Below are 25169 nucleotides of genomic sequence, written 5' to 3' on the forward strand. Positions count from 1 at the left end.
AAAGCAGCTCAATGCTATAATTAAACCACTAAAGCTTCAGTGATTTGATGTCTATACACAGCCTCGGCAATCCGTGAGACAACTATTTAACACCGCGGTTGTGTTCAACACCTGACATTTTATCCGTCTGATCGCTCCTTGAAATGGTTGGTTTGGCCATTTTGCTTTCAATACGCCACAATTGACTGAGCTACCAAACATGCATTCCCTACAATAACATCATAACCATTTCTATTTTTTCAAAAAACAGCATGGTTCATAAATTTCTGCTGCAAAAATACATTCTACAAACATCCCACACCCTCACTCCCAACTGTTGCTGTTGGGGAAATGTTAGGAAGGAGGCCCAGTTTAAACACACACTGTTGTGTCCACCTTTTAAGCTGCCTTTAAAATAGGCAACTGTTTTAAATCGAAGTATGTGTGTCACTCCAAATTCGAGTCTGCATTTAATGAGGATCAATCTGAAATAAGACTCTGGATTGGGCTGAAAATCTTGGCTGTCCATGAATTGGATTTGGGACCATCTCTTGTGAAGTGTGTCCACAGCAAACTTGTCCATACTGTGACACAAATTGGCAGGCTTGTGAAGGTGACCACAAGGATAGCTGTGTAGACAATCCTTTAACCTCTTTAACAGCAGAGTGTACTGAGGGAAGGGAATGATGTTAGCTATTTACCACAATCGTGCCTCAGTAGGTGCAGTTTTGCGATGTAATTGGAGTTGGCCCATGCGTAACATGACTGTGCATCCCCATCTTGTAAATGAATTCTAATTGCCGATGGTCTAACTCATCTGATGGTTCTCTGCAGCGTGTCCATCCGCCTGCCTAGTACCAGTGGAACTGATGGTATGATCTTCCGTACAGTCACCGAGTGGTTAGAATCTATAAAGATGGGGCAGTACTTGGAGAATTTTATGGCAGCAGGATACAATACTATGGAGCATATTGTTCAGCTAAACACAGAGTAAGTACATTTAAGGACAGCTGCTGAGGCACTGTTCTGTGGGTCATAGCACAGCTTGCATTGTGTGCTCGATCTGGAGGAAATGCTTCCTGCTTGGGTCAGTTTCGAGGTTGCTGATTTCTCACACTGGCTTTTCTGGGAGCTTCCAACAAGTTTTGGTTGTTCCCTGTGACGTGGTGTCTGTGTCTAATACCTTTTTAACTGGCCAGGTTGTTGTGTATGGTTTCTAAACCTTCACAAAAGTGACGGCCATGCCCACTCTCGGAGATGGTACACCCAGTAAGTACCAGTCACTCCGATGCCTGTGGCATTCTGTCGAGGGTGAATTGCAGGGAGATTTTTCTCCCTTGCCCTTCCCCTCCACCCTGTATAATCTCAATCTGCTAAATTCTGAAACTCAATCTGTTCATCAGTTTACAGCTAGAGCCCCCAGCATGAAAAGGATGTTTAATAAGAATCCTATCTCAAGTTGCTGGGAAAATATCTGCTTCCCTGGGGAATATCACATGGATATGTAGGCACTTAAAGGATATGCTATTAATAGTTTCCATTGCACCATTAAGGACAGTCTAACCTCTCAGTCTGGCATGGAGCTATCACTTGACTACATAAACACGTCTGGCCCAGCACACTGACCAACAGTGCCTGTGGCCCGATTTGCTGTAACAGTGGGAATATTGCACCACTGTTACAAACCAAGCGTAAGAGGTTGCTTCATCTTAATGGAGGCAAAACTTACCCATGGCCCTAAATGAGTGTGAATTTGCTCTTTAATTGCTGAGCATCGTGTGAAAGCTCCGTCTTCATTAATGTGAAAACCGATTCAACGGATTCATAGCAAGATGAAGACAGAACATAATGATGCCCCTAGGAGTGGTTGGGACAGACAGAATTAAAACGCCCAAAGTTATCTGAGTGCTCACTTTATTTTTTTAAAGGTGAGAGAGAAGACAATTGAGAAAGAAAAGTGGGAAGTGATAGCAAAGCCAAGCAGTTTACAAATCAGGTGTTGCTGTTCATTAATACACAACTGTCAATCACAACACTGGTTTCAAAGGAATTTGCTGAAGGACTGTGTGGGCGGGAGAAAATGCATTTGAGTGAAGCAGATCTATTGCGTTCCTTAGTGCTGGCTAAATAAGGGTAGGCATCCAGGGAGACAAGGGGCTTGTCCTGGAAAGTAGACCCAGTGGTCTACCCAGTGGGCGGCACAGTGGCGCAGTGGTTAGCGCTGCAGCCTCACAGCTGCAGGGACCTGGGTTCGATTCTGGGTACCGCCTGTGTGGAGTTTGCAAGTTCTCCCTGTGTCTGCGTGGGTTTTCTCCGGGTGCTCCGGTTTCCTCCCACAAGCCAAAAGACTTGCAGGTTGGTAGGTAAATTGGCCATTATAAATTGTCACTAGTATAGGTAGGTGGTAAGGAAATATAGGGACAGGTGGGGATGTTTGGTAGGAATATGGGATTAGTGTAGGATTAGTATAAATGGGTAGTTGATGGTCGGCACAGACTCGGTGGGCCGAAGGGCCTGTTTCAGTGCTGTATCTCTAATCTAATCTAAACAGGATGTAGCAACAACAAAAAATTCTTTCTGCAGAGATTTAAAACAAACTCTGTAAACAGGAGAATTTGCATTAATTGTAAACCATGCAGAGCAGTGAAAGATCCTGGGATCACCTTAGAGTACATTTTGCTCATGATCACAACGGTCTCTCCCTGAACAGGAAGTGCCAGGTTCTTTTCTCCATGGAGATGAGGACAAGTAGAGGTGGAGCACAAAAAAACCCAATGTAGAACTTCCCTCCCTCATCTGGGAGACTGTAACTATTGGATGGAAAATGACATGTTCTTTCCCAAGCTGTTGTGGAAATAAGTCTGATCTGTCTCAGAGTAAAGCTTGCCTGTGGGGATGATTTCTGCTGGTGTCTGTAGCTTTGAAATGACTGTTGTAGATTCTTTTATCATTTTTGTTTGACATTCCTTCATCTGCTATTCAAACAGAGGCAATTGGAAAAGGGGTTTTCACTTCTGTTATAAGGATCACTAAGCATTCCGATGCTCATGTTGCAAACGAACCTCTATGCTTGTGCAGAGTTACATCAGAACCAGATGCAGGAAGGCTTCCTCTGCTTGCTATTTCTCTCATTTGCATGGTCACAATTTCATTAGACATACCAAGCAGATCAAATCTTGCCTTTTTTATTTGCAAAGTCATTACAATGGCTGAGTGACTGAAAATAAATCATCACGCTGGAGACGAGTAAACAGATGAGCCCCTTCCATTTTACATGTGGTAACTCTGCCTCTTTTTTTGTTTCAGGGATGTGAAAAAGATCGGAGTCCGGTTACCAGGGCATCAGAAGCGAATTGCTTACAGCATTCTGGGACTGCAGGAACAGGCTAACAGCATGGGAGTATACACTGTGTGAACGCTTCCTGCACACTGTACCCCAGGGGCTAAATCCCCAAAAAACCTTTTCCAAGCGACTTGCAATACTTGAATGGGTTAACAATTTTATACTCTAGACTTACTGGAGGGATCGAGTGCTGAAGAAAAACTCTGTTCCTTTTATCACTTTAAAATCTGCAGGAGATTTAAAAACAGGGGAATGCATCACCACCTGAACTTCATGACTCCGGTCATCCAGTGCTTGGGATTCCAACTGGCAAGGGCCCAACATGACTCTCTATTGGGAGGAGGGAGAACCTTCCTGAAGCCCTTGACCCAAAGTGGCTATAATTGAATTGCCGAGCGGGTGTGTGTGTGCGTGCGATGAACTGGTTTATTTGGATCCAAGCAGCATTCAGTTCTATTAAGCGTTGTATAGTTTAATCAGTACGTTGTAGATTGGCTTGTTGGCATCATTCCTTCAATAGCAACTGGGGACTGAAGTGCCCAGTAATAGGACTGTCGTAGGGGATGTCTCTATCTAACACCATCTTCAGAGTTTCTTTTATACTAAAGTTGAGATTATGGGAACTCTACATAGAGTTTTGAACTCTACATTTCCTATTTCTTAGGGTTTGATGCACCAGCTTGATGTTGACAAACTTGGTGCCGTTGAATCAGACTAAGTTTAATAGATGGTGTGTAGAAGACTAATTCAACGACTGTATCAATGTAATTTTTTGTAGACTTTTACCATGTTTATAATACCATTTTAAACTCTAGAAATAACGAAAAGAGTGCGACAGTTGGGCTATGACCGGCTAAAGCACACCCAGCGTTTCTCAGTCTGTTGAGCCTGATGATTCTTTCATTGGGTTCTGTTGAATGATCTCCACATGTACAGTCTCCCGCGATTGGACTGTAATGTGCTTGGTGCCCATGAAAGTTGATGGTCATCCTAGTGTGTGATCAAACCGTTGGAACACAACACCACACAATGAGGTACTGGATGCATTCTTTGGATGTTGGGTTAGTGCTTAAAATCTATTGGGAGCACTACTGACCCATGGGCAATATTCCATATGTATAATGAGGGACAGGTTTTCCTACCGCAGCCAAATGATAGCAGTCATGTGCCACTCAGCCAGCTCAAAGACTACCTCTACCAACTCCTGGAGGTGCAGTGATGGGTACTTTGACTGTTTCCCAATACAATCTGCCAACAATGCACCATATTGCTAAATCCCAAAGGTAAACTCCCCTGAAATTCAGTGTCTTGATTTCCACGTCCTGCAAACATTCCCCATTTCAGAGGTTCCCTCTCCCGATGTCTGTGTCATTTTAATGCACTTCCGAAATAATCCATAAACAAAATAGCAATAAAGACCATACAGATCGTTGCTTTTGATGGTGTGGGGGTGGGGGAAGCGCGGTGTGGATTTGCACACAGAGGTGGGGGATATCCTTTATTTTTCAAATCCGGGTTATTTTTTAAATTAAAAACAAAGAGAGTGAATTTGCACAGCCTGAATTTTTATTTCTTGATTTATAGAAATCTGACAGATATATATATATATATATTGTGAATCTTTTCAGAAATAGTTTGATAGCAACTTTAGCTCTTTTTTTTTAAAAAAAAAGGAAAAATATGTTTTAATTTAAACTGTATTTATTCTGTGCTTTCCTACCCCACTTTTTTTTAATTTATTAAACTCTCAATTTAATTTTGTTGCCACTGGCTGCAAGTGTGTGATTTTACTCTTTTTATTGTCTTTAATTTGCTTGTATTTAGAAAGTGATTTATTTATTCAGAGCAAAGTGAATGGAGCCTGTGGAGAGGCGGAGAGGCTCCCTGTCCAGGATTTTTGTTTTGTACAATAAAAGCTGGTGTACTGTATAGAGTTTCCTATGATTTCCTCTTCTCTCGCTTTAATGTACGTTTAGGACAGTGCGAGTTTCTACAGCTAATTGAGAGTACACTGATGCAGCGAAATGGTAAATAGATCCCAGAGCCCGGTACAGATGCGCACAGTCTGCTCAGTTTGCAGTGGGGAGCTTTTGCTGCATCGCACTCTTGACATGAAGGTCTACGATGTGAGGTGACTGGTACACTGTAACCTTCCTGCATGGGTCCTTCCACCATACTGAAGGCAGGTCTCTATCAAACAGCTGATGAGGTGACTCTCTGAGGCTGTGGATGTGAACATGTGCTCAAATATTCAGGGTTCAGTCACTTGAGTTGAGGACCGGTAAGGAGTCACTAATTGGAAATACACCTTTAGCTGAGGTATAGTTTTTTTTTCGAGGGGGCCTTTATTCCTCAGGCCCCCTTTTATATATTTATATTTTTAAAAATAACTATTAAAAACAGATAAATAAACAAAACAAAAAACTCAAATTAAAATGCCATTCTCGGCGTCGACGATGCACTCCAGTCCCTGCGGTGCCCACCAGTCGCGGAAGGCCTCAAGCGTGCCGGCAGACACCGCATGCTCCTTCTCCAGGGACACCTGGGCGCGAATGTAACCGCGGAAGAGGGGCAGGCAATCGGGGAGGACGGACCCCCCTGACGGCCCGCAGCCTGGACCTGTGAATTGCCACCTTGGCCAGGCCCAGGAGCAGACCGACGAGGAGATCCTCCTCCCGGCCCACGCCCCTCCTCACCGGGTGCCCAAAGATCAGGAGCGTGGGACTGAAGTGCAGCCAGAACTTGAGGAGCAGCCCCTTCAAATACTCAAACAGGGGCTGCAACCTCGCACATTCCATATATACATGGAATACTGACTCGTCCAGGCCGCAGAATGTACAGGCGGCCTGCAAGTCCGTGAACCTACATAAAAGTCTATTGCACGGGACTGCCTTTGCAACACCCTCCATCCCAGGTCCCCGATGTAAAGGGGGAGGACTCCCGCGTAGAGAGACCTCCATCGCGGTTTCCCCTCGCCGCCAGATGGTAACGCGGACCGCCAGGGCGTGTCCGGCCGGCTGACAAGGGCGAGGAAGTGGAGAGTGCGCAGGAGCAGCCTGTACAGGAAACCCCTCCGCGCCGATTGGAATGGCACGGAGGGCATTTCCGAGAGGCAGCTCGGGTTGTGCGGGACCGGCTCCCAAGGAGAGTTTTGGGGCCTGGGTTCGATGAGCAGTTCCAGCCGAGCAGGGGTCAGCTCGGCCGGGAGCGCTCCACTCTCCCGAGTCCCCTCGCCAACCACAGTGAGGGGGCGTCCCAGGCTTCAGCTACTCCTCTGCCCTCCGGTCCGTCCCCGGAGTTGGCAGCCCGGACAGCCGAGGCGCTCTCCTCCGCTGGGCAGGGGAGCGCCCTGACTGGAGGCGACCATGTTCCAGACTCTGAATAGATCCCGGTAAAAGACAGGCAACTCTCTGAGAGGCGAGGCTAACGGACTCCGCCGGGAGCTCAGTGTCGTCTTGAAGGCAGTGACACTGGCGGAAAAAATACATCGCCAGCGCACACCATCTGGGAGGACGCTCGACATACAGGTATCTCTGCAGGGTCCGAAGGCGGAGAGTCGCAGCCTGGGTGCGGAGGCACACCAGCGACTGGCCGCCCTCCCCGATCGGGAGACTCAGGACCGCGGCAGAGACCCAGTGTTTCCTCTTGCCCCAGAAGAAATCAACGAGTTTCTTCTGGATCTTTGTGGCAAATGCAGGGGGCGGGGCCCAAGTGACCAACCGGTACCACAGCATCGAGGCCACCGGTTGGTTTATGACCAGTGCTCAGCCCCTGTAGGAAAGCACTCGGAGCAGTCCTGTCCAGCGCCCCAGCCAAGTGGTGACTTTTGCCTCCAACTCCTGCCAGTTTGCCGGCCAGGCTTCTTCAGGGGAAAACTTGACTCTCGTCACACTGCCTATATTCTATGTTTTTAAGGTTAGTGGGGAGAGAATGCATTTTGTATCTTGCAAATGGAATCGATACTTGTGCTGATTTCTCAGTAGTTTGGTTTGGGGTCTTGAACATTCTCATGGGTTTCTGTGAGTGTCTGAACTTGGCTGCTCCAAAAACTATTATTCTTGCCTGTGTGTGGGATCAGTGGAGGAAGGCATGTGAAAACTCCAGTTCATTAGTGTGATACTGATGCTGGGAGGAGTGGAGGTGAACAAAGTAACTGCATTACAGTGAATTTTGTACTTGATTCCAAATTAAGGTGCTAGCAGCCAGATGGACTGGAGCCATAGCAACATTACCAATGAAGGGAAACTATGAGATTACCACTCTGGTGCATGCATTGTAGTGATGTTGGATTCTAAACCTGTGGAGCTGCCAGTGAATGCTGAGAATACATTTACCAATGAAACTGCTCCACAGTGGAATGATACACTAGCCATTTCACAGTGTGACTCAATCTATCTTGTGACCTTGGTCTATTTGCAACCTGCCCATGCTAGTTTATGACTCCTGTCATTTGGATTCCCACCAGTATGGTCCGGTACATTTAATTACTCCTTTCTGTAAGGGTAAAATTGCAATTAACTAATTCTAAAGTGAACACAATTCTGCACAGTCAGTAAGTGCCAGCTCTTACTAAAGCTCCTTTGTACAAGTGGTATTAGTCTAAATTCCTGTTCCTCAGCACAAGATTTGGTTTAACTGTTCCATACTACTCGGCTCTACTTATTGGTACAGCATATTGATGCCCCAAGCCAGGGCACTCCTTACCCAACTCTAGTATTTCAAATTTAGATATATCTCCAAGTACCTCATTTCTTGACAGTGTTTCACCCCATGACCCCATCAAATGTGCAGCAATACTGGCCAAACCAATCAGCAAAGATAGCAACCATCAAAGAAACTCCACTCAGTATAGATAAGGGCTAGATACCTGCCCTTCACTGAGCAGAGATAAGAGCCAAAATCCCATCCCTCTTTGAACACAGGATTGATACAAGTTTTTAGACATTGCTATCTCTTCCCCTCCCCATTTAGCAGGGATAGAGACCAGTATGACTCCACATCATTGAGCAAAGATAGTGAACAGTGAGCAAAGATAACAACCACCGTCCACCCTCTAAGTATAGGACAGGCACTTTACTCCCAACTCCACTTACCAGATATTGAGGCCAGCTCCCACCCACAGAAACATAGAAAGATTAGTGACGCAGAAGGAGGCCATTTGGCACATCATGTCCATGCTGCCCAAAAAGAGCTATCCAGTCTAATCCCACCTTCCAGCTCTTGGTCCATGGCCCTGTAGCTTATAGCACTTCAAGTGCATATCCAAGTGTTTTTTTTTAATGTGATGAGGGTTTCTGCCTCTATCACCCTTTCAAGCAGTGAGATCCAGATCCCCACCACCCTCTGGGTGAAAAAATTACTCCTCAACTCTTTTCTAATCCTTTTACCAATTACTTTAAATTATGCCTCCTGATTATTGACGTCTCTGATAATCTACATAGGTCTTTCCAATCCACTCTATCTAAGCCCCTCATAATGTTATACACTTCAATTAAATCTCCCCTCAGTCTCCTCTGTTCCAAAGAAAACAAACACAGCCTATGCAATTGTTCCTCACAGCTATATTTCCCCATTTCTGAAAACATCCTTGTAAATCTCTTCTGTACCCTCTCTAACATGATCACATCCTTCCTGTAATGTGGTGACCAGACCCGCATGCAGTACTCTAGCTGCAGTCTAACTAGTGTTTTATACAGTTCTTGCATAACCTCCCTGCTCTTATACTCTAGAACTCAGCTAATAAAGGAAAGTATCCCCTTCACCACATTATCTACCTGTCCTGCTACCTTCAGGGATCTGTAGACATACACTCCAAGGTCCCTCTGTTCCTCTCCACATTTCAGAATCCTACCATTTATTCCTTTGTCTTTTTTGTCCTCCCCAATGACAGCTCCATTGGAGGGGTGGGGAGGAAAGCATTTTTAGCTCAGGTTTTACAGTGGTGCTGAGTTACTTCATACTTCTCCGGATTCAGTTCCATTTGTTACTTTTCTGCCCACCTGACCAGTCCATTGACACCTTCCTGCAGTCTAAAGCTTTCTTCCTATCAGCGACACAGCCAACTGTTGTGTCATCTGCAAACTTCTTAATCACGCCCTCTACATTTAAGGTTAAATCATTAATGCATGCCACAAACAACAAGGGCCCCAGTACTGAGCCCTGTGGAACCCAAATGGCAACAGTCTTCCAGGCACAAAAACACTGTCGACTATAGCTCTTTGCTTCCTGCCACTGAGACAATTTTGGATCTAATTTGCCTGCGCTATTTCTTCCCTTGCTTTCCTTAGCAACCTGGGATACATTTCATCTGGGCCTGGTGATTTATCCACTTTCAAGGATGCTAAACACCTTAATATTTCTTCTTTCACTACATTTATCCCATCCAATATTTCACACTCTCCCTCCTGAACTACAATGTCTGCTTCGTTCCTCTTTTTTGTGAAAACAGACGCAAAATATTCATTAACAACCGTACCCTTCACACGTAAGTTACATTTTTGGTCTCCAACCGGAGAACAAATCCACCCCCCAACCCCCAACCAATGAGCAAATTCCCACCCAGTCTCTCAGCCAGAAGCCTCAGCACCACCATAAAACATGAGCCACAAATGCTTTCCGACCCCCACCTCCAATAGGGCTGTCATTGGGTCCTAACGCAGTGCAGCTCCCTCCTCACACTGAAAGGAAAATTGGCCCTGGCGCCATGTCCCTAACCTTTCCCTATCCATTGTTGTCCCCTCTCCTCTTCTCCCTCTCCCCCTCCTCTTTTCCTATCCCATCTCCCTCTCCCAGGAATTGGGGGGAGGGACAGAAGGGTGGAGATATAGGGATGAGTCCTGTAAGAAGCAGGATGATGGTCTGATGGCTATTTTTCAGCCTGAGTAAATTAAATAACAATTGGCAAATCCTGGATTAGTCAAAATAGTCCCATTCCTTTTGTGAATAGAAGGAGATAGTTTCTAGGGTTTTATAATGGGGGAGAAAAGGTAGCAGCAGGATTGAGTGCCAACTTATCTGACCAACCTGGACAAGGCCCAGATCAGGAATCAATTCCCAACTTCCTGTGGGACAGGAACAAGATAACAAAGCCCACATTTGGGCAAGTCAATTGGTGACGTCTACTTCGAAGGAGGCTTGTAAAGTCCAGGCAAGTTACCTTCAAAGAGGGATTCAACCAGACCCTGTGTAAAATCAGCTTCACAATTTGTATTAAGTGTCCTATCAGTCTGCCTACTGAACAATTGTTGAAGTGCATGTGAGGGCTCATGCGAAAGTCACAATATCGAGTTCGGTTCACAAGGGGGTACTATGGTTATGTCCGGGTTAAGTTAATTGAATGGTTAGATAGTGGGAAGTGCAGGAACCGTCATAAATGTAGGGATCACTTATGGAAGTGACAAGTGCTGCTGGATCTATAAGAGAATATCTGACACAGGTCTGAAATTTCTAACATCTCTATTTATCTAATAGGAACAAGTCCCTGGCAATTGAATGTGGTACATACAGGGGTCTGAACCCCACCAATCTCAATGGTCACACTAAATATTTGAAATGAAAACTTTGGATTCAGATTCCAAGGAGGTGAATTTTGTACAATTTGAAAATGGATTCCAGGTGTCTCTGAACATCAGGTTCTAGAAACCTGTGATCTGCTGATGACAACCCTCAGTAACGACCTCATTATATCTGTTCTACCAGAGGGTAATAAAAAGTAAATAACATTAATGGCATCAAGCCATCTTTCCTCTAGGTAAACCAGTTTTTGTAAGACTTTTTAATTATAATCAGTAAACACAATGCGCCCACATGATTCAAAATACGAATAACTGGGAACAAATGGCACACAACTTGATAACTGTTGCGTGCAGCAGAAGGTTCCTTTCATCAGCACCTTGTCAGGAAACTATGAATGTCCTACAGAGCTCCAAGCATCAATAAACAGGTGAGTGTCAAGCCAACAAAACAAGTTTACACTGATTGAAGCAGTTGGTTAATGGTACTATCAATCATTCATCATCAGCCCTTCATCCTCAATACAAACAGGTAATCATGCAAGCAACAAAATCGGTGGCACACTATCACTTTGAGATTATTGTAGTCCTATCACATCCAGCCTTGCTGTAAACATAAGGCATCTCACCCTTTCCTGTGCTTTTCCCCTCAGAGTCTTTGCAGAGCTGGTAAAGTGACATTTATCAATTTTTTAAGAGGTTCTGTTTGATTATCTTCCACCATTCTGCTGCCCCACAATGTGGTGTCAAATCTTCACTTTGAGTTTATTTGTTTTCTGTTTGTGAGTCTTTTGATCAAGATATGGATTGGTTGACCTTTCTGGGCATTATCGGTGATCACAACAGAGTCTGACTCCTCAAAATTCACCAAGCTCTCCAAGGGCCTGGTGCAGCACTACATCATACAATTGGTGCACTTCAATCGATCGTAACTGTCTAGAGGTAGGGGGAGGGGTTGAGGGTGGGGGGGGGTTGTATCAGATTCTAAGTGTTCCCATTCCCGATTGCCATTCAGTGACTTCCTGGAAGTGTGTGATAGTTGAGGCACATACACGTATGTTAACACAGCAATATTAGTACTTCCTTTTTTTCCTTTCAGCAGTGAAACTATTCAGATCTTTTTCAAGCTACACCTTTTTAGTTTCAGGGCTTGTTAGTCAAAAAAACTGTAGCTGTGAACACAAGTTGAATAATATCAATGAAATTGGCTTACGTCCCTCTCTATCTAGACGAGGAAGAGAAGGAGGAAGATTGGAGTTGACATGCAAGACAGGTGCAATTGTACCTTAGTAGTTCAAGAGGGAGCTTTCCTAATGCTACCATCTTGTCTACAGGCTAAGGTGATTGTACCTGGATTTGTCCAAGGGCATCTGCATGATTAGTCTACAATTTTCCAATGAAGCAGTGACAGCCGTACCTAGAAACCACTTCCAGGGTAAGGACTATTAATTTAGTAGCTGCCAAGGTAACCACTTCCTTGACTTTTTATACCATTAGATTCTTCCAAGCAACATCACAGAATATCTGTCAAGTTTCACAACATGCAGTGCACAGTTGCATCATGAAGCTGCTTGTCTGGACCAGCGATTTCATAAATTTCCTTATGAAAAGCTGGCAACACACGACAGAGTCGGCACTTTTACAATTTGGCTGGATTCCACAAAATGCAGGACATTATTGGTGGCAAACATGGCCATACTGACCCTTAAGCCCAATACTATTCCCTTCTTGAATAGAAGGGAATTCCATTCCATGAATGGTCCGTAACCATAGGTATAGAATTATGGATATGTGGGTGAAAATGGGTGCTTATGGTGCTTTGTTAAGCCTGGACTTTAGGCTTTGCCACCTCCTACTCTTGGATACCTACAGAAGAGAATGTTTTGGAATGTTGACAGTAAGGGTACCCTTGAAACAGCTTACATAGCAGAATATCCGAGTGTGTTATACAGCAGAGCTGCCTTGTGTGTGAGGCAGTGAATAAATGAGTGACAAAGGAGACGGTGAATGAAAAAGGTTGATGCTAGCCGCGAGCCGGGAAGGACTCCAACCACACCCAGTGTTGCTTCCAGGCCCAAATCCTAGAGCACTCTCCTTGTCAGAAGTCAAAAGGCTTGGATGAGGTGACACCCTCATCAATCTTTACATGCTGTCGTCTGTCATGTGAGGCTTCTGTTGTAAACATGTAGGAAAGGGACAAATGTTGGAATAAAGAATATCAGAGGATATATATGCCAGCCAAGTACTATCCCAGCAATCTGCTTCTCTCTTGTGAACACGACACATGCAGATATCTGGTGATGGCAGTGTGCTTAATGTTTGTTGTTTGCCAAACACATTGACCTGGTACCTATAGAGAGGGTCTGGTGAAACATGGGCACACCCACGCTTTTGGAAAGAGTATGCACAATTGCAAGAATGCTGTGCACTCTTCCTTTCTAAGTGCTGTTAACACGTGAGTACACTTTACCTTGCAGCCTCCCTGAGATCAACACATTTCTTTCTGAACTAATCCGAGGTTAAGTGCCCAGGTAAGACAGCATTCAATTATTCAGCTGCTTCCCTTCAGGCTGCTCTGACTGGAGGATGGCTCTTAAACCCAAATCGACCACCCCCACTTTACGCGACGTCCAGCAGCAGGACCTCCATGGCTGCATCTTCTGAATGGAACACCTCTAATTTGTATCTTTCTCCCACCGTTTTGCCTTGTCTCCAGTGATAGGCTAGAAAATGTGTCTCTTGACTCTGGTGTGCTCGAACTACCATGTGCTGTGCAGTGGGAATGCTGTAAAAGTACCTCAATGAGCTGACCTCGGTGATAGGGCGATATCAGCTCACTGCACAGCAGGGGCCTCACAGTGCCCAGTTCCACTAGCACTTGGCTGGCATTGATTCAGGATCATATTTAATTTTCAATTGAATACTGTTACAACCAGGTGAGAAAGGTGTCTAGGGTTCCCTTTCAGCCTTCACCTGATCTTACTATAACAGGGTTTTATTTTTAAACACACTGTTTTTAGCTCCCCCTTGGTGAATCCTTGTTCACCGCTTTCCAATTATAAGGCAAAGAAACGAGTACAAACAGGCTTTCTTAGGTTTAAAGAAAAAAGGTGAAATTTTATTAAACTTAAACTCTAATTCAGTTAGCGCCTACGGATACACGATACGTCCACACTAGCATGCATACGTGATACACACATGCAAATAGAGACAGAGAATAGAGTCATAGTCATAGAGAGATACAGCACTGAAACAGGCCCTTCGGCCCACCGAGTCTGTGCCAACCAACAACCACCCATTTATACTAATCCTACATTTAATCCCATATTCCCTACCACATCCCCACCTTCCTCAATTCTCCTACCACCTACCTACACGAGGGGCAATTTACAATGGCCAATTTACCTATCAACCTGCAAGTCTTTGGCTGTGGGAGGAAACCAGAGTACCGAGCAGAAACCCACGCAGTCACAGGGAGAACTTGCAAACTCCACACAGGCAGTACCCAGAACTGAACCTGGGTCGCTGGAGCTGTGAGGCTGCGGTGCTAACCACTGCACTACTGTGCCGCCCATGAGAAGAGCAGAAGAAAAATAAAGTGGAAAGGTTTGAGGCAATATCTGAAGAGTTGTTGTTACGGTTCTTCGAGCTGTAAAGTCCTTGCTTGTAGGTAGATCTTGCTTTTTGTTGGGGCCCAGTATTCTTCTTAAACCTTGTTCACTGTAGGAGACTTTTCTCTCTTGGGGTTCATGTGTCTTCAGTCGGTTTTTGGAGTTCCATGAGAAAGAGTTGGGAGCGGACAGGAGAGGTCTTTTCAATCCAGGAGCAAACAGCTTTCTGCCGGCTTTCAGTTTAAAACTGTACAATTCAGAAAACCCCAGGTTGCCAAGCAGGTTAGTCATGTGACTGACCATGTCTTGGCTCTGTGTATAGTGTGGGTCAGGGAATTATCTTTTTTTCTACAAACACAGTCTGTTAATATTCAAAAATGTCTTTCCAGCCAGGGGCCTGGCAACCCCTTGTAACAGGCCTTCTCTTCTTCCCAGCAATAATTTGAAATTTAATGTCCATGTGGCGAAATTAATGTGCCTCATTCTTGGCATGTGGGGGCCTGCATGACAATACCATTTGCAGAGAAAAAGTCTGAACCCAAAGGTGAAGCTACTCTTCTGATTGCATTACTCAGACATTCCTATGATTATGTTCAGGGTGTCATTATACCTATAGATACTGGCCTGATACTGGAGAGTTACTGGTTCTGTAGATTTTGGCTACAACGCTGACTCTATGTTACCCTTCGATCAACGAAATCACTTACTAGGTTCCAAACGCTGGTTATATTATAATATAGTGCAAAGGTGAGGGCCTGGTGAGGACCTTTTTCAACTTAGTGTTGCACCATTTGCTGTACTACATAGAATGACATAGAATTTACAGCATACAATCAGGCCATTCAGTCCAGCTGCTTCATGCTGGTGTTTATGCTCCACATGACCTTCCTCCCAACTTAGTTCATCTCACTCCATCAGTACATCCTCTTATTCCTTTCCTCTTCATGTACTTATCTAGCTTCTCCTTAAATGCTATTCCCCTCAACTACTCCATGTGGTAACAATTTCCACACTCTCACTACTCCCTGGGTGAAGAAATTTCTCCTGAATTCATTATTGGATTTATTGGTGACTATTTTACATTTATGGCCCCTAGTTTTGGATTCCCCACAAGTGGAAACATTGTCTCTATGCCTAACCTATCAAACTCCTTCATCACTTTTAAGACCTCTTTCAGGTCAATGGGAGGGGTGTAAAGCAAAGTGGCGTTAAACTGCTTCCTACAGGGTTGTTTCTCCTGAATTGCCGAAATGTGACTTGGTGACTTCACACCGGAATCACACGACACAGTCTGTATCAATGCAAAGTCAAAACCAATTCACACCAACACAAATTGTGGAAATTCACTAGCCTATTGGCTGTTACCACCAGCTTCACAGGGACCCCTGTCGTTTCTCACTCTTGTGTCTCCACTATTCTGTTATCATAGTAGAATGCTTTGCTGGTGAGGAACCTGACCATGAGGATGATGTTACTTCTTCTGAGAAACCTTCACTAGAAAGATGATCTCATGGCGGATAAGTGATTTGAAATGTTTCCCATGCCTGCTCATTAAATCTGGAAGAAATCATTCATTAAATACCACTCCCTTCAGCTTTGAAGCTCTAATCAGGACATACTGAGTAAGCAATGTCATCAGCTTTCAGGTATTCCACTGAAAGTGATAGTAGCTGCTGTTTGTTTGACTCAATACCTGGCAACACGCTATAAAAATCTCATATCCCTTCACTGCTGTCAGCTTTAATAAAGTTTAAGTCTCCTGGTGAACTGACACTTCTCTCATTATGAAGGTGGGGTCAAAGCAACTAACTTCAAAAATTCCTGCCATCTTGAGGTAACGCATTCCTGGTAGAAGCACTGACTTTAGAGTGAAGTGGTGTAAAGTGAACATACCATCTGCCTTATACTTTCCATCTGATATGACACTGCAGGTTTGGTGCCATTTACATCTGCTGTACAGAGCAGCTGTGATCTTACTCATGTCCTGAAGCTAATTTGATTTCTTCTAAGAAGAAAAGACTTGCTTTTATAAAGTGCATTTCACAACCTCAGAGCAACCCGAAGCATGTTAGAGCCATTAAAGTACTTTTGAAGTATAGTCAGTGTTGTAATGTAGGAACCGCAGCGGTCAATTTGTGCACAGAAAAGCCCCACAAACTGCAATGACATAAATAGCCTGATAATTTTAGTGATATTGGCTGAGGGTGACTATTGGCCAAGGCACCAGGGGAAAATCCTCTGCTCTTCTTCAAATAGTATTGTGGGATCTTTTGCATCCATTTGAGAGGGTAGACAGGGACTTGGTTTAACATCTCATCAGAAAGACAGCACCTCCAAAAGGGCAGCGCTCCTTCGGTACTGCACTGAAGCGTCAGCCCGGATTACATGCTCAAGCCAACTGGAACTTGACCTGCGGCCTTCTGACTGAAAGGCAAAAGCACTACCACTTAATCAATGCTAACATGGCAATGCTACTACACTGTGTTATACACTCTGCCAGTGCTGGTTAGGCTGTATTATACACCCTGTTAGTGTTGAGTGTTACCTGCACTGTGTTATACATTCTGTTAGTGCTGGCTAGACTGTGTTAGAAAACCTACAGAATGATACCAGGGCTTAGAGGGTTAAATTATGAGTTTATAAACTTGGCTTGTATTCTCTTGAGTATAGAAGATTGAGAGATGATCCAATTGAGCTGTTTAAAATATTACAAGGATTTGATACAGTAGAGACAGAGAAACTATTTTCCCTGGTGGGGGAATCATGATTGAGAGCATAATGTTAAAATTAAAGCTCTAGAAGCTCTTTTTCACACAAAGGGTCATAGAAATCTGGGGTTTTCCCCCCAAAAGTCTGTGGCTGCTGGGTCAATTGGGGTTTTCAAGACAGATCGATAGACTTTTGCGAGGTAATGGCATTATGGGATATGAAGCGAAGGCAGGTAAATGGAGTTGAGATACAGATTAGCCATGATCTAATTGAATTGCAGAGCAGGTTTGAGGGGCTGAATGGCCTTGTCCTGCTCCCGTTCCTATCAGCATTGGCTGCACTGTATTATACACCTCGTTATCGCTGGCTGGGATGAATTAAAAAACCTGCCAGCATTAGCTGAACTGTGTTATACATTCTGTCAATGTTAACTGGACTGTGATATACCCTGTCAGCATTGACTGGGCTGGACTAGAGATTGAAGTGGTAAAGGGGCAGTACTGTGGGCCTAGTGAGGGCAAGCAACCCTTATTGCCACAACATTCAGTTCTAACGTTTTGGATAAAACCTCTCCCTTGAGCTAAATCATAGCTGGCTCAATGAAGCATGCAACCACTGTCGCTGCTTTGAATACAGACCCAGATATCTAGGGCTTGAGATCGACACCTCTCCTTGACACCTATCACTCCATTGAATCCAGAAGAAATTTCCCAATAGTGCACAGTGTTGCAATTTGAGGCAGAAACACTATTGTGTCTTTGGATTAACTAGCTTTCTTGAACAAAACCAATCTAGTTTAGAACCAGTTTCCTGCTGCAGGGTAGCTGCTTACTTAGTTGGCAGCTCTCCGCAGCCATTTCACATCATTACACATCAAGAACAAATCAAAGCAGACACTTGTAGGCTGGCCTGCGATCTGCTTCTCTAGGTGTCACCTTCTCACAAAGCGCTGCAAATCCTAATCCTAGAAATAACTGACAAGCAAGAGCATCCCTCAGGTGTCTATGTGTCAGTTTTGTCTGGTTTATTGGGGTTGCAGGGTGGAGCAAGCTAGATATGATCTCCCCAAGCACTGCTCCAGCAGCTTGGTGCCAGAAGACATGTGAGCAGCGCAGTCCTTAGGGTACAGGACCCACCCTTCTGGCAAAGAACGATAAAATGACTGATCTGATGACAGATCTGAATGTGTCATAAACCATCTTTGGAATGAGGCTATTTTGGAGGGAGGAAGAATTCAAATAATAACATTGCAAAAAAACTATTCTAACCACAATACAGACTACTTTTTTTTGTTTAAGTCAAATAGACCCTGAAATTCTTGAGTTGTGGAGGACATGGGCTGGATGCCTGTGCAAGACGGGAATTTCTGATGGCCTGGTGTAGGTTGAAATTCTGTGGGAGCAGCATCCTGGAATAAATTCCTTTTGGATTCCGGGTGTGCTGAAGAAGACTCTCCCTTAGTGACAGTCACATGTCAAATAATGAAGTTAGGACAGGATGGTACCACCTCTCCTAAATTCCACCACTTCCCATCTGGTCTTCAGAATGGGTGCCACTTTTTAAAAAGGGCAGTTTGCCTGTCCACCGAGGCAACGAAAGGCACACAGATCAACTGAGTTTGTTAGTGGAGATTTTTGGCCACACCTTGGAACTCCTGGCAGGTACTGCAAGACGAAAAACACTATTACACTCAGAAAGCCTTCCCTACAGATTGCATTACTGTTGGAAAACATTCTGTTTCAACACAATTACTGAGCTAGGAGCTTGGGGCTGCCCAATGGCAATCCCACTTTATATGATCCATGTACTGGAGGAAGAGCAACAGCAGAGAGCAGTAGGGAGAGCAGATGAATCAGGCAGCATCAGAGGAGAGTCAGACCATCTCAGCACTACCCATCCAGCAGGATGTATAGATACAGGAGGACTGTCCGATCTCAAAAAGGCAAATCGTCAATGCCCTCTTTGCCCACTGAATTTATATAATACAGCAGTGCTCCCACACGGAATTCTTGGATTCCCGGGGGCTTTGATTGTCATCATGTGACCCAAATGTAAGCTGCCATAAATATTTGAAGTGCAAAAACTGCCATTCCCTGAATGTGTAGCTCATTTACAATGACGAGCTTAGCTTCTTGCATGTGAATTCACAACATGCTGGGCACTGTCATACTTTGTTAATCCAGTGTCTCAACTCTAGTTCAACAGCAAAAGCAAAGGGCAGGATGGCTGATGGGTCACAAGGGGTTTCCACCACTCCCATGGCTGATCAAGCCTCCTTGTAGGACGACCAGTGCTGCATGTCAAGAATAAGAATCAGTAAATCCAATGATAAACCCACTGCTGAACATTGTGCTTGTAAGCTGTGGGCTGGGGGTCTGGTGGCAGTAAGAATGCTACTGCTGGAGGTTTGCACCAAGGCAGTGCTGAATGCAGAAAAACAGTCGCAAGCTGCCAGGAAAGAAAAATGAGTACACTGGTTCTAATTGCTGCCCAGGCCCTAAAGCTCTGGAATTCCCTCCCGAAACCTCTCCACCTCTCTCTCCTCCTTTAACGCCTTTCCTTAAAACCTTCCTCCTTGACCAAGCTTTTGGTCTGCTGCCCTAATACCTCCTTATGTGGATCGATGTCCAATTCTGTTTGATAAATGCTCCTGTGAAGCAGCGTGGGACGTTTTGCTATGTTAAAGGTGCTATATTGGGCGGCACAGTGGTGCAGTGGTTAGCACCGCAGCCTCACAGCTCCAGCGACCCGGGTTCAATTCTGGGTACTGCCTGTGTGGAGTTTGCAAGTTCTCCCTGTGACAGCGTGGGTTTTCGCCGGGTACTCCGGTTTCCTCCCACAGCCAAAGACTTGCAGGTTGATAGGTAAATTGGCCATTATAAATTGCCGCTAGTATAGGTAGGTGGTAGGGAAATATAGGGACAGGTGGGGATGTGGTAGGAATATAGGATTAGTATAAATGGGAGGTTGATGGTCGGCACAGACTCAGTGGGCCGAAGGGCCTGTTTCAGTGCTGTATCTCTAAATAAATAAATAAAATAAATATCAATGCCAATTGTTGTTGCTATAGTGCACACAATTCAGTTTGGCAAGTCAAAAGCAGTCTGAAGCATCCAAGTATCCAACATCAGGCAATATAGCCTTAAGCAGTGGAGTTCTGAGTGTACAGGCTGAAGCTCTCAATGGACTCAGCACATCAGAAACTGCACTGCTAAAGACCAAGGGGAATTAATTATGGGACTTCTTAGAATGAAATTGCATAATTTTTGGAGGCCAGCAGATGAATGTGGCATTACCTCCTAAACTGGAAAAGCATTTACTGCCAAGGATTCAGAAGTTCAGTACCATGAATGCGGAGACCCACCAGTCTGAATTCACAGGTCTTGCAAGCTGCTAGCTAGGGGCCACTCTCCAAGTGTAATATTGGGGAATCATTCCAAAGGAGACCAGGAAAACACTGGACAGGGGACAAAGAACACAGAGAAAGTACAATCACTGGCAGAGAGTGGGGAAACACTAGAGAAGAGACAGAGTAAGTAGAAATGCCAGGAAGATATGAAAGGAGTGAGGAAACATAGAAAACATGCAGGTAGCACAGAGAGCCACGATTAGACAACTGGCTGCAACATGTATAATTGCTGATTGTCGCGTGCAATTCAAACAGGTTCCTGCACACCTTTCCAATTATAAATCATGAGATTTTTGCAAAGGAGATATTGACAAAAAGTAGCAAATTGTTCACTAGTGTGATATATGCAAACAGGTTGGCAGGTCTGTGACACGACTGTAATGTGGCTTTCTGCTGTTTTCTCAAATCTATCCACCTGTCATGTGGAATTTCCTTCCTGATTGTTCACTCAGAGGTCTACCTAGTGCCAATGGATTATCCAACTTACAGCAACCTCCGGTGTCAACCTATTAAATATGTTTACATTTCTTTTAAACCAAGGAGACCGCCCAAAACTTCAGTGCCAGATTATATGGCCATTTATAATTGCAAGATAGAGACACACAAACTGCTATTTTTGGCACACAAATCTTCTATGGCCTTGTACTCTGCAATTAACCTCAATACTTCTGCCATTCACAACATTCCTCAGAACTAGTTAGCCCAGGTTTAACATAAAATCAACTACACCATCTCTAAGAACTGTCTGTGCTTGGACTCATGTCTATCCTGACCTCTTCCTCTTCGTTTCTCTGTATTTCTCAGTATTTATTTTTCTGCCTCTTTCTCTTTGTCTCCAGATTTGTGTCTTTTTCTTCTTCTCTGCAGCCTCTCATCTTTTTTCTCTCACTATTCCTTTCGCCCATGATCACATGGAGACAGGTTCAATTGCGATTTTCAAAAGGGAATTGAATAATTATCTAAAGAGAAAAAGTTTGCAGGGCTACGTGGAAAAGGCAGGGGAGTGCGACTAGCTGAGTAGCTCTTGCAGTGAGCTGGCACGAACATGATGGGCTGAATGGCCTCCTTGTGCATTGTAACCATTCAATGATTCTATGATTATCCAGATTTACAGGCAGCATAGACATTGATGCATGGATTGGCAGGATATGGGTTCACTGCCCCCAAACCTTTATGTGGTAAATTGCCTGATTCAGCTACAATATTACAAGGAACAAAAGGTAAGAGCATCCCAAAGGGCGAGGATCACCCTTGACCACCATCCTGCACCACCCAGTAGCGGGCTGTGAATGAGTACTGCAATGATGCTCAGTTTAACTCCTTTAATAATGGATTTGCATGGATACCTTACTGGGAAGAGGACTGGAGGTTAGAAGGGGCAGGCGTTGATTGAGATGATCAAATACTCCAGAGGACACCCTAGTTCAGGTACTGCATTAGGGCAGGATATTGTCTATGGAATGCTTCAATTTTAACATTTTCATCTTTGTCTTCAAACTGCTCCATGGCCTCGCCACTCCCTATCTCTGTAACCTCCTCCACTCCACATCATCCAAGATATCTGCGCCCATCGAATGCTGGTCTCTTGAGCATCCCTGTATTTAATCGCTCCATCATTGGTTGTCATGCCTTCAGCTGCCTTGGCCCTAAGCTCTGAATTCCCTCCCTAAACCACTCCACCTCTCTATTTCTCTTTCCTCTTTAAAATTTTGACCAAGCTCATGGCCATCTGCCTTAAAATGCTTTGTGTGGCTCGGTGTCAAATTTTGCTTCATAACACTGCTGTGAAGTGCCTTGGCATGCTTTATTTCTTTAAAGCAGCTAGATAAATGCAAGCTGTTGTGTTATTTTGGAAGATGCTCAACTAGGATTGAATATTGGGGATGTGGGTATGGTTGAATAGTTTGGGATTTCACTTCATTGTCTTTGGGATTCAAGGCATATCGACACAGGATATTCCCTCAGGACATGAAATAGATGAGGAGAGTTCATAATGGTGTGAAATGTATGTTGTCTGTGGATGGAAAGTGGGCTGAATGGCCTTTCTTGTCCCATGCTCCTTCTGTATTTAAGATTCAGAAGCAGAGAAGGGAAAAATAACAAATACTTTGCAGGAGACAAAAAGCGAGGACCGTTGAGATTGAGTCAGCAGAGTACTGATGTGCTGGCAGCTTTTAAATTATATCCTTGCCCCCTAAATCCCATGTTGATTTCATTATTTCTTTAGTGCAAAATGAGGGCAATGGTCAGCTTTCTGACTCAAATTTGATGCGCCAAATTCCCATGTGCTTTTTATCCCTTCCTGTGATCAGTCCACGAAGTCCTCGGCCATGTAATTAGCATAAATTATAATGAGAGCCATTGACGCTGCGGCCTTAAATTTCCCAGTTTTACAATAGCAATGCACTAGGGATATGGTTGACTGAGACTTATAAGGTGTAGCTGTAGCAAAGATCGTCGACACAGGCAGAATTGATGAACTTTTGAGCCTGAAGATTGCTGAAGTAGCAGTTGGTGCAGTTTGGAATAACTTTTTGGGGTGTTTTTACTGGTTGCATTCAGCCAAGACAGCCTTCAACTTGCTTCTCACTGCCTGGAGGAGTGTGAGACCACTGGGAGATTTTGATTGCCAGAATGAGAGTTCCTTAATACCCAACCTAAAACATTACAACATTTCAGAACCCTTTGCCCCTTTGTGACCATGCCAATAATAATCACTTGATTGAATTAAGTCAGTATAAACCTTTCCTGGATGACTCCAATCTCCATGAGTAACAGAGCATTACATGAGTGCACAGTCTCCCATATAACAAACTCCAAAGTACATACAAGGTAACCTACTCTTTCCTAACTGAGCTTCTCCTGGGTGTCTAAATGTGGAACCTGAGTGCTAGTATTGCAAAGGTGATTGGTTGCAACCTGGGCACAATATCCAGAGATGCAGCAAGTAGACGCTTCCTCCCAGGAGCCTGGCACGTCCTGAGAATTGACAGTGTCAGACAAGTCTGCTTCAGTCGTCACCATTCTGCTGGGATGTGTGGCCCCACTGACCAGCGAGCAGGCTGGTCTAATGGCAGCTTTCAGATCCTGACAGCCCTGAGAGATAACAGCTGGGTACCAGAGTCTGCATGCTGGTATGCAAGGTTCTTTTTAACCTGTCCTCCCAGTGCTGTCAGAACTGCAGTCTGTGCAGCTATTCAGGAGACAACATCAACTGGTCCTTGGCTGTGGTTGTGGGCTGCTTTTCAGGCATGTTTCGGTGGGCACCCATTAAAATGGCACTGGCGCAATACTCTGACTGTACCATCTCTTCCTGGCTTGCTCTTCCTAGTGGGTGATATCCTTAATGTTGATACCCTTTCTAGTGCCCTACCTCCCAGGGACATCATGCACAAATTTCTCTTGCAGCAAGTTTGAGAGAATTAGATGAAAGCTGACAATTAATTCCCAGGTGGCATTGGACAGTTTATGTATGAGCAATAAAAAACAGAAAGTGCTGGAAATACTCAGAAAGTCAGGCAGCATCTGTGGGGAGAGAGAAGCAGAGTTACCGTTTCAGGTCTGCAACCTTTCATCAGCAGTTTTGATGAAAGGTCACACACCTGAAAAGTTAACTCTGTTTCTCTCTCTACAGATGCTGCCTGACCTGCTGAGTATTTCCAGCACTTTCTGTTTTTATTTCAAATTTCCAGCATCTGCAATATTTTGCTTTTATTAATGTAAGAGCTAGTTGCGCAGCTTATAAATTTAGAAGGTGAGGAACGTGTTGGTGTCCAACTAAGTAAAGGGAGAGTGGTTGATGTGTTACCTTGCCTGCTTAATCATATCACTGAACTTCTTGTGCCACTAGTGGTGGTGGGGTGTTGGTGTTGGGGAGGGCGCGGACAGTGAGAGAGTACTGTTTCCCTCCACATGGCATGAGAGACATTTTTTCGAGGTTTCCTCCTATACCCAGTCTGTCTCCTTAAGGTGAGTTTGGAGGTTCATCACACTCTGCCATTCCTCTTTGTACCACGCTTGTCCCTTTTCCAGCTCCCTCTGCCACATTCTCCAGTGGAGGATCATCCTGGAAAAGTGGAAGATAATCACACGTGCGCCACCTAGTGCAGCTACCTGGCAGTGAGCTCAATGACCCCACTTTCTGACTTAGAGACATAGAGCCACTCAGCCAGACTTGGCTTTTTAAAGGTTACACTCCAAATTACAAGCACTCCCAGCACCGTATTTCTGTTGTACACTGGATTTACACTGAAGATCCTCCAATGAATAGGCAAGTGATCTCACACATAACACTATGGTGGTTCAACTACAGCTGCTGGGCTGATCTCCAGATGCATTGATGCAAATCTAGTGCAGCTCACCACTTGGGATTCTGGGGCCTTTTCATTTATTTCCATCCCTGTTAAAATACATTTGAGAGAAATGTTATGTATTAATTTTCCTCCTTCTATGTTTCATTTCCTCTCTTCTTTTTGGTATATGTGTGCACACTCTATCCCCTAACTAAAACAAAAACAAGAAATGCTGGATTCACTCAGCAGGTCTGGCAGCATCTGTGGAAAGAGAAGCAGAGTTCCGAAGAAGGGTCACTGACCCGAAACGTTAAC

General features: G+C 44.5%; 1 protein-coding gene across 1 annotated transcript in view; it reads left to right on the forward strand.

Moving 5' to 3' along the window:
- epha2b (eph receptor A2 b) overlaps positions 1 to 5237 on the forward strand; it is a 45639-nt gene extending 40402 nt beyond the window's left edge. Inside the window, exons 16-17 of the mRNA XM_068017362.1 lie at positions 814 to 969; positions 3286 to 5237. Coding sequence (XP_067873463.1) covers positions 814 to 969; positions 3286 to 3394 — 265 coding nt within the window. The 3' untranslated portion in view covers positions 3395 to 5237. The remainder of the gene's footprint in view (positions 1 to 813; positions 970 to 3285) is intronic.
- Positions 5238 to 25169: the final 19932 nt, after the last annotated feature.

Source organism: Heterodontus francisci, chromosome 37, assembly GCF_036365525.1.
Source record: "Heterodontus francisci isolate sHetFra1 chromosome 37, sHetFra1.hap1, whole genome shotgun sequence".
NCBI lineage: Eukaryota > Metazoa > Chordata > Chondrichthyes > Heterodontiformes > Heterodontidae > Heterodontus > Heterodontus francisci.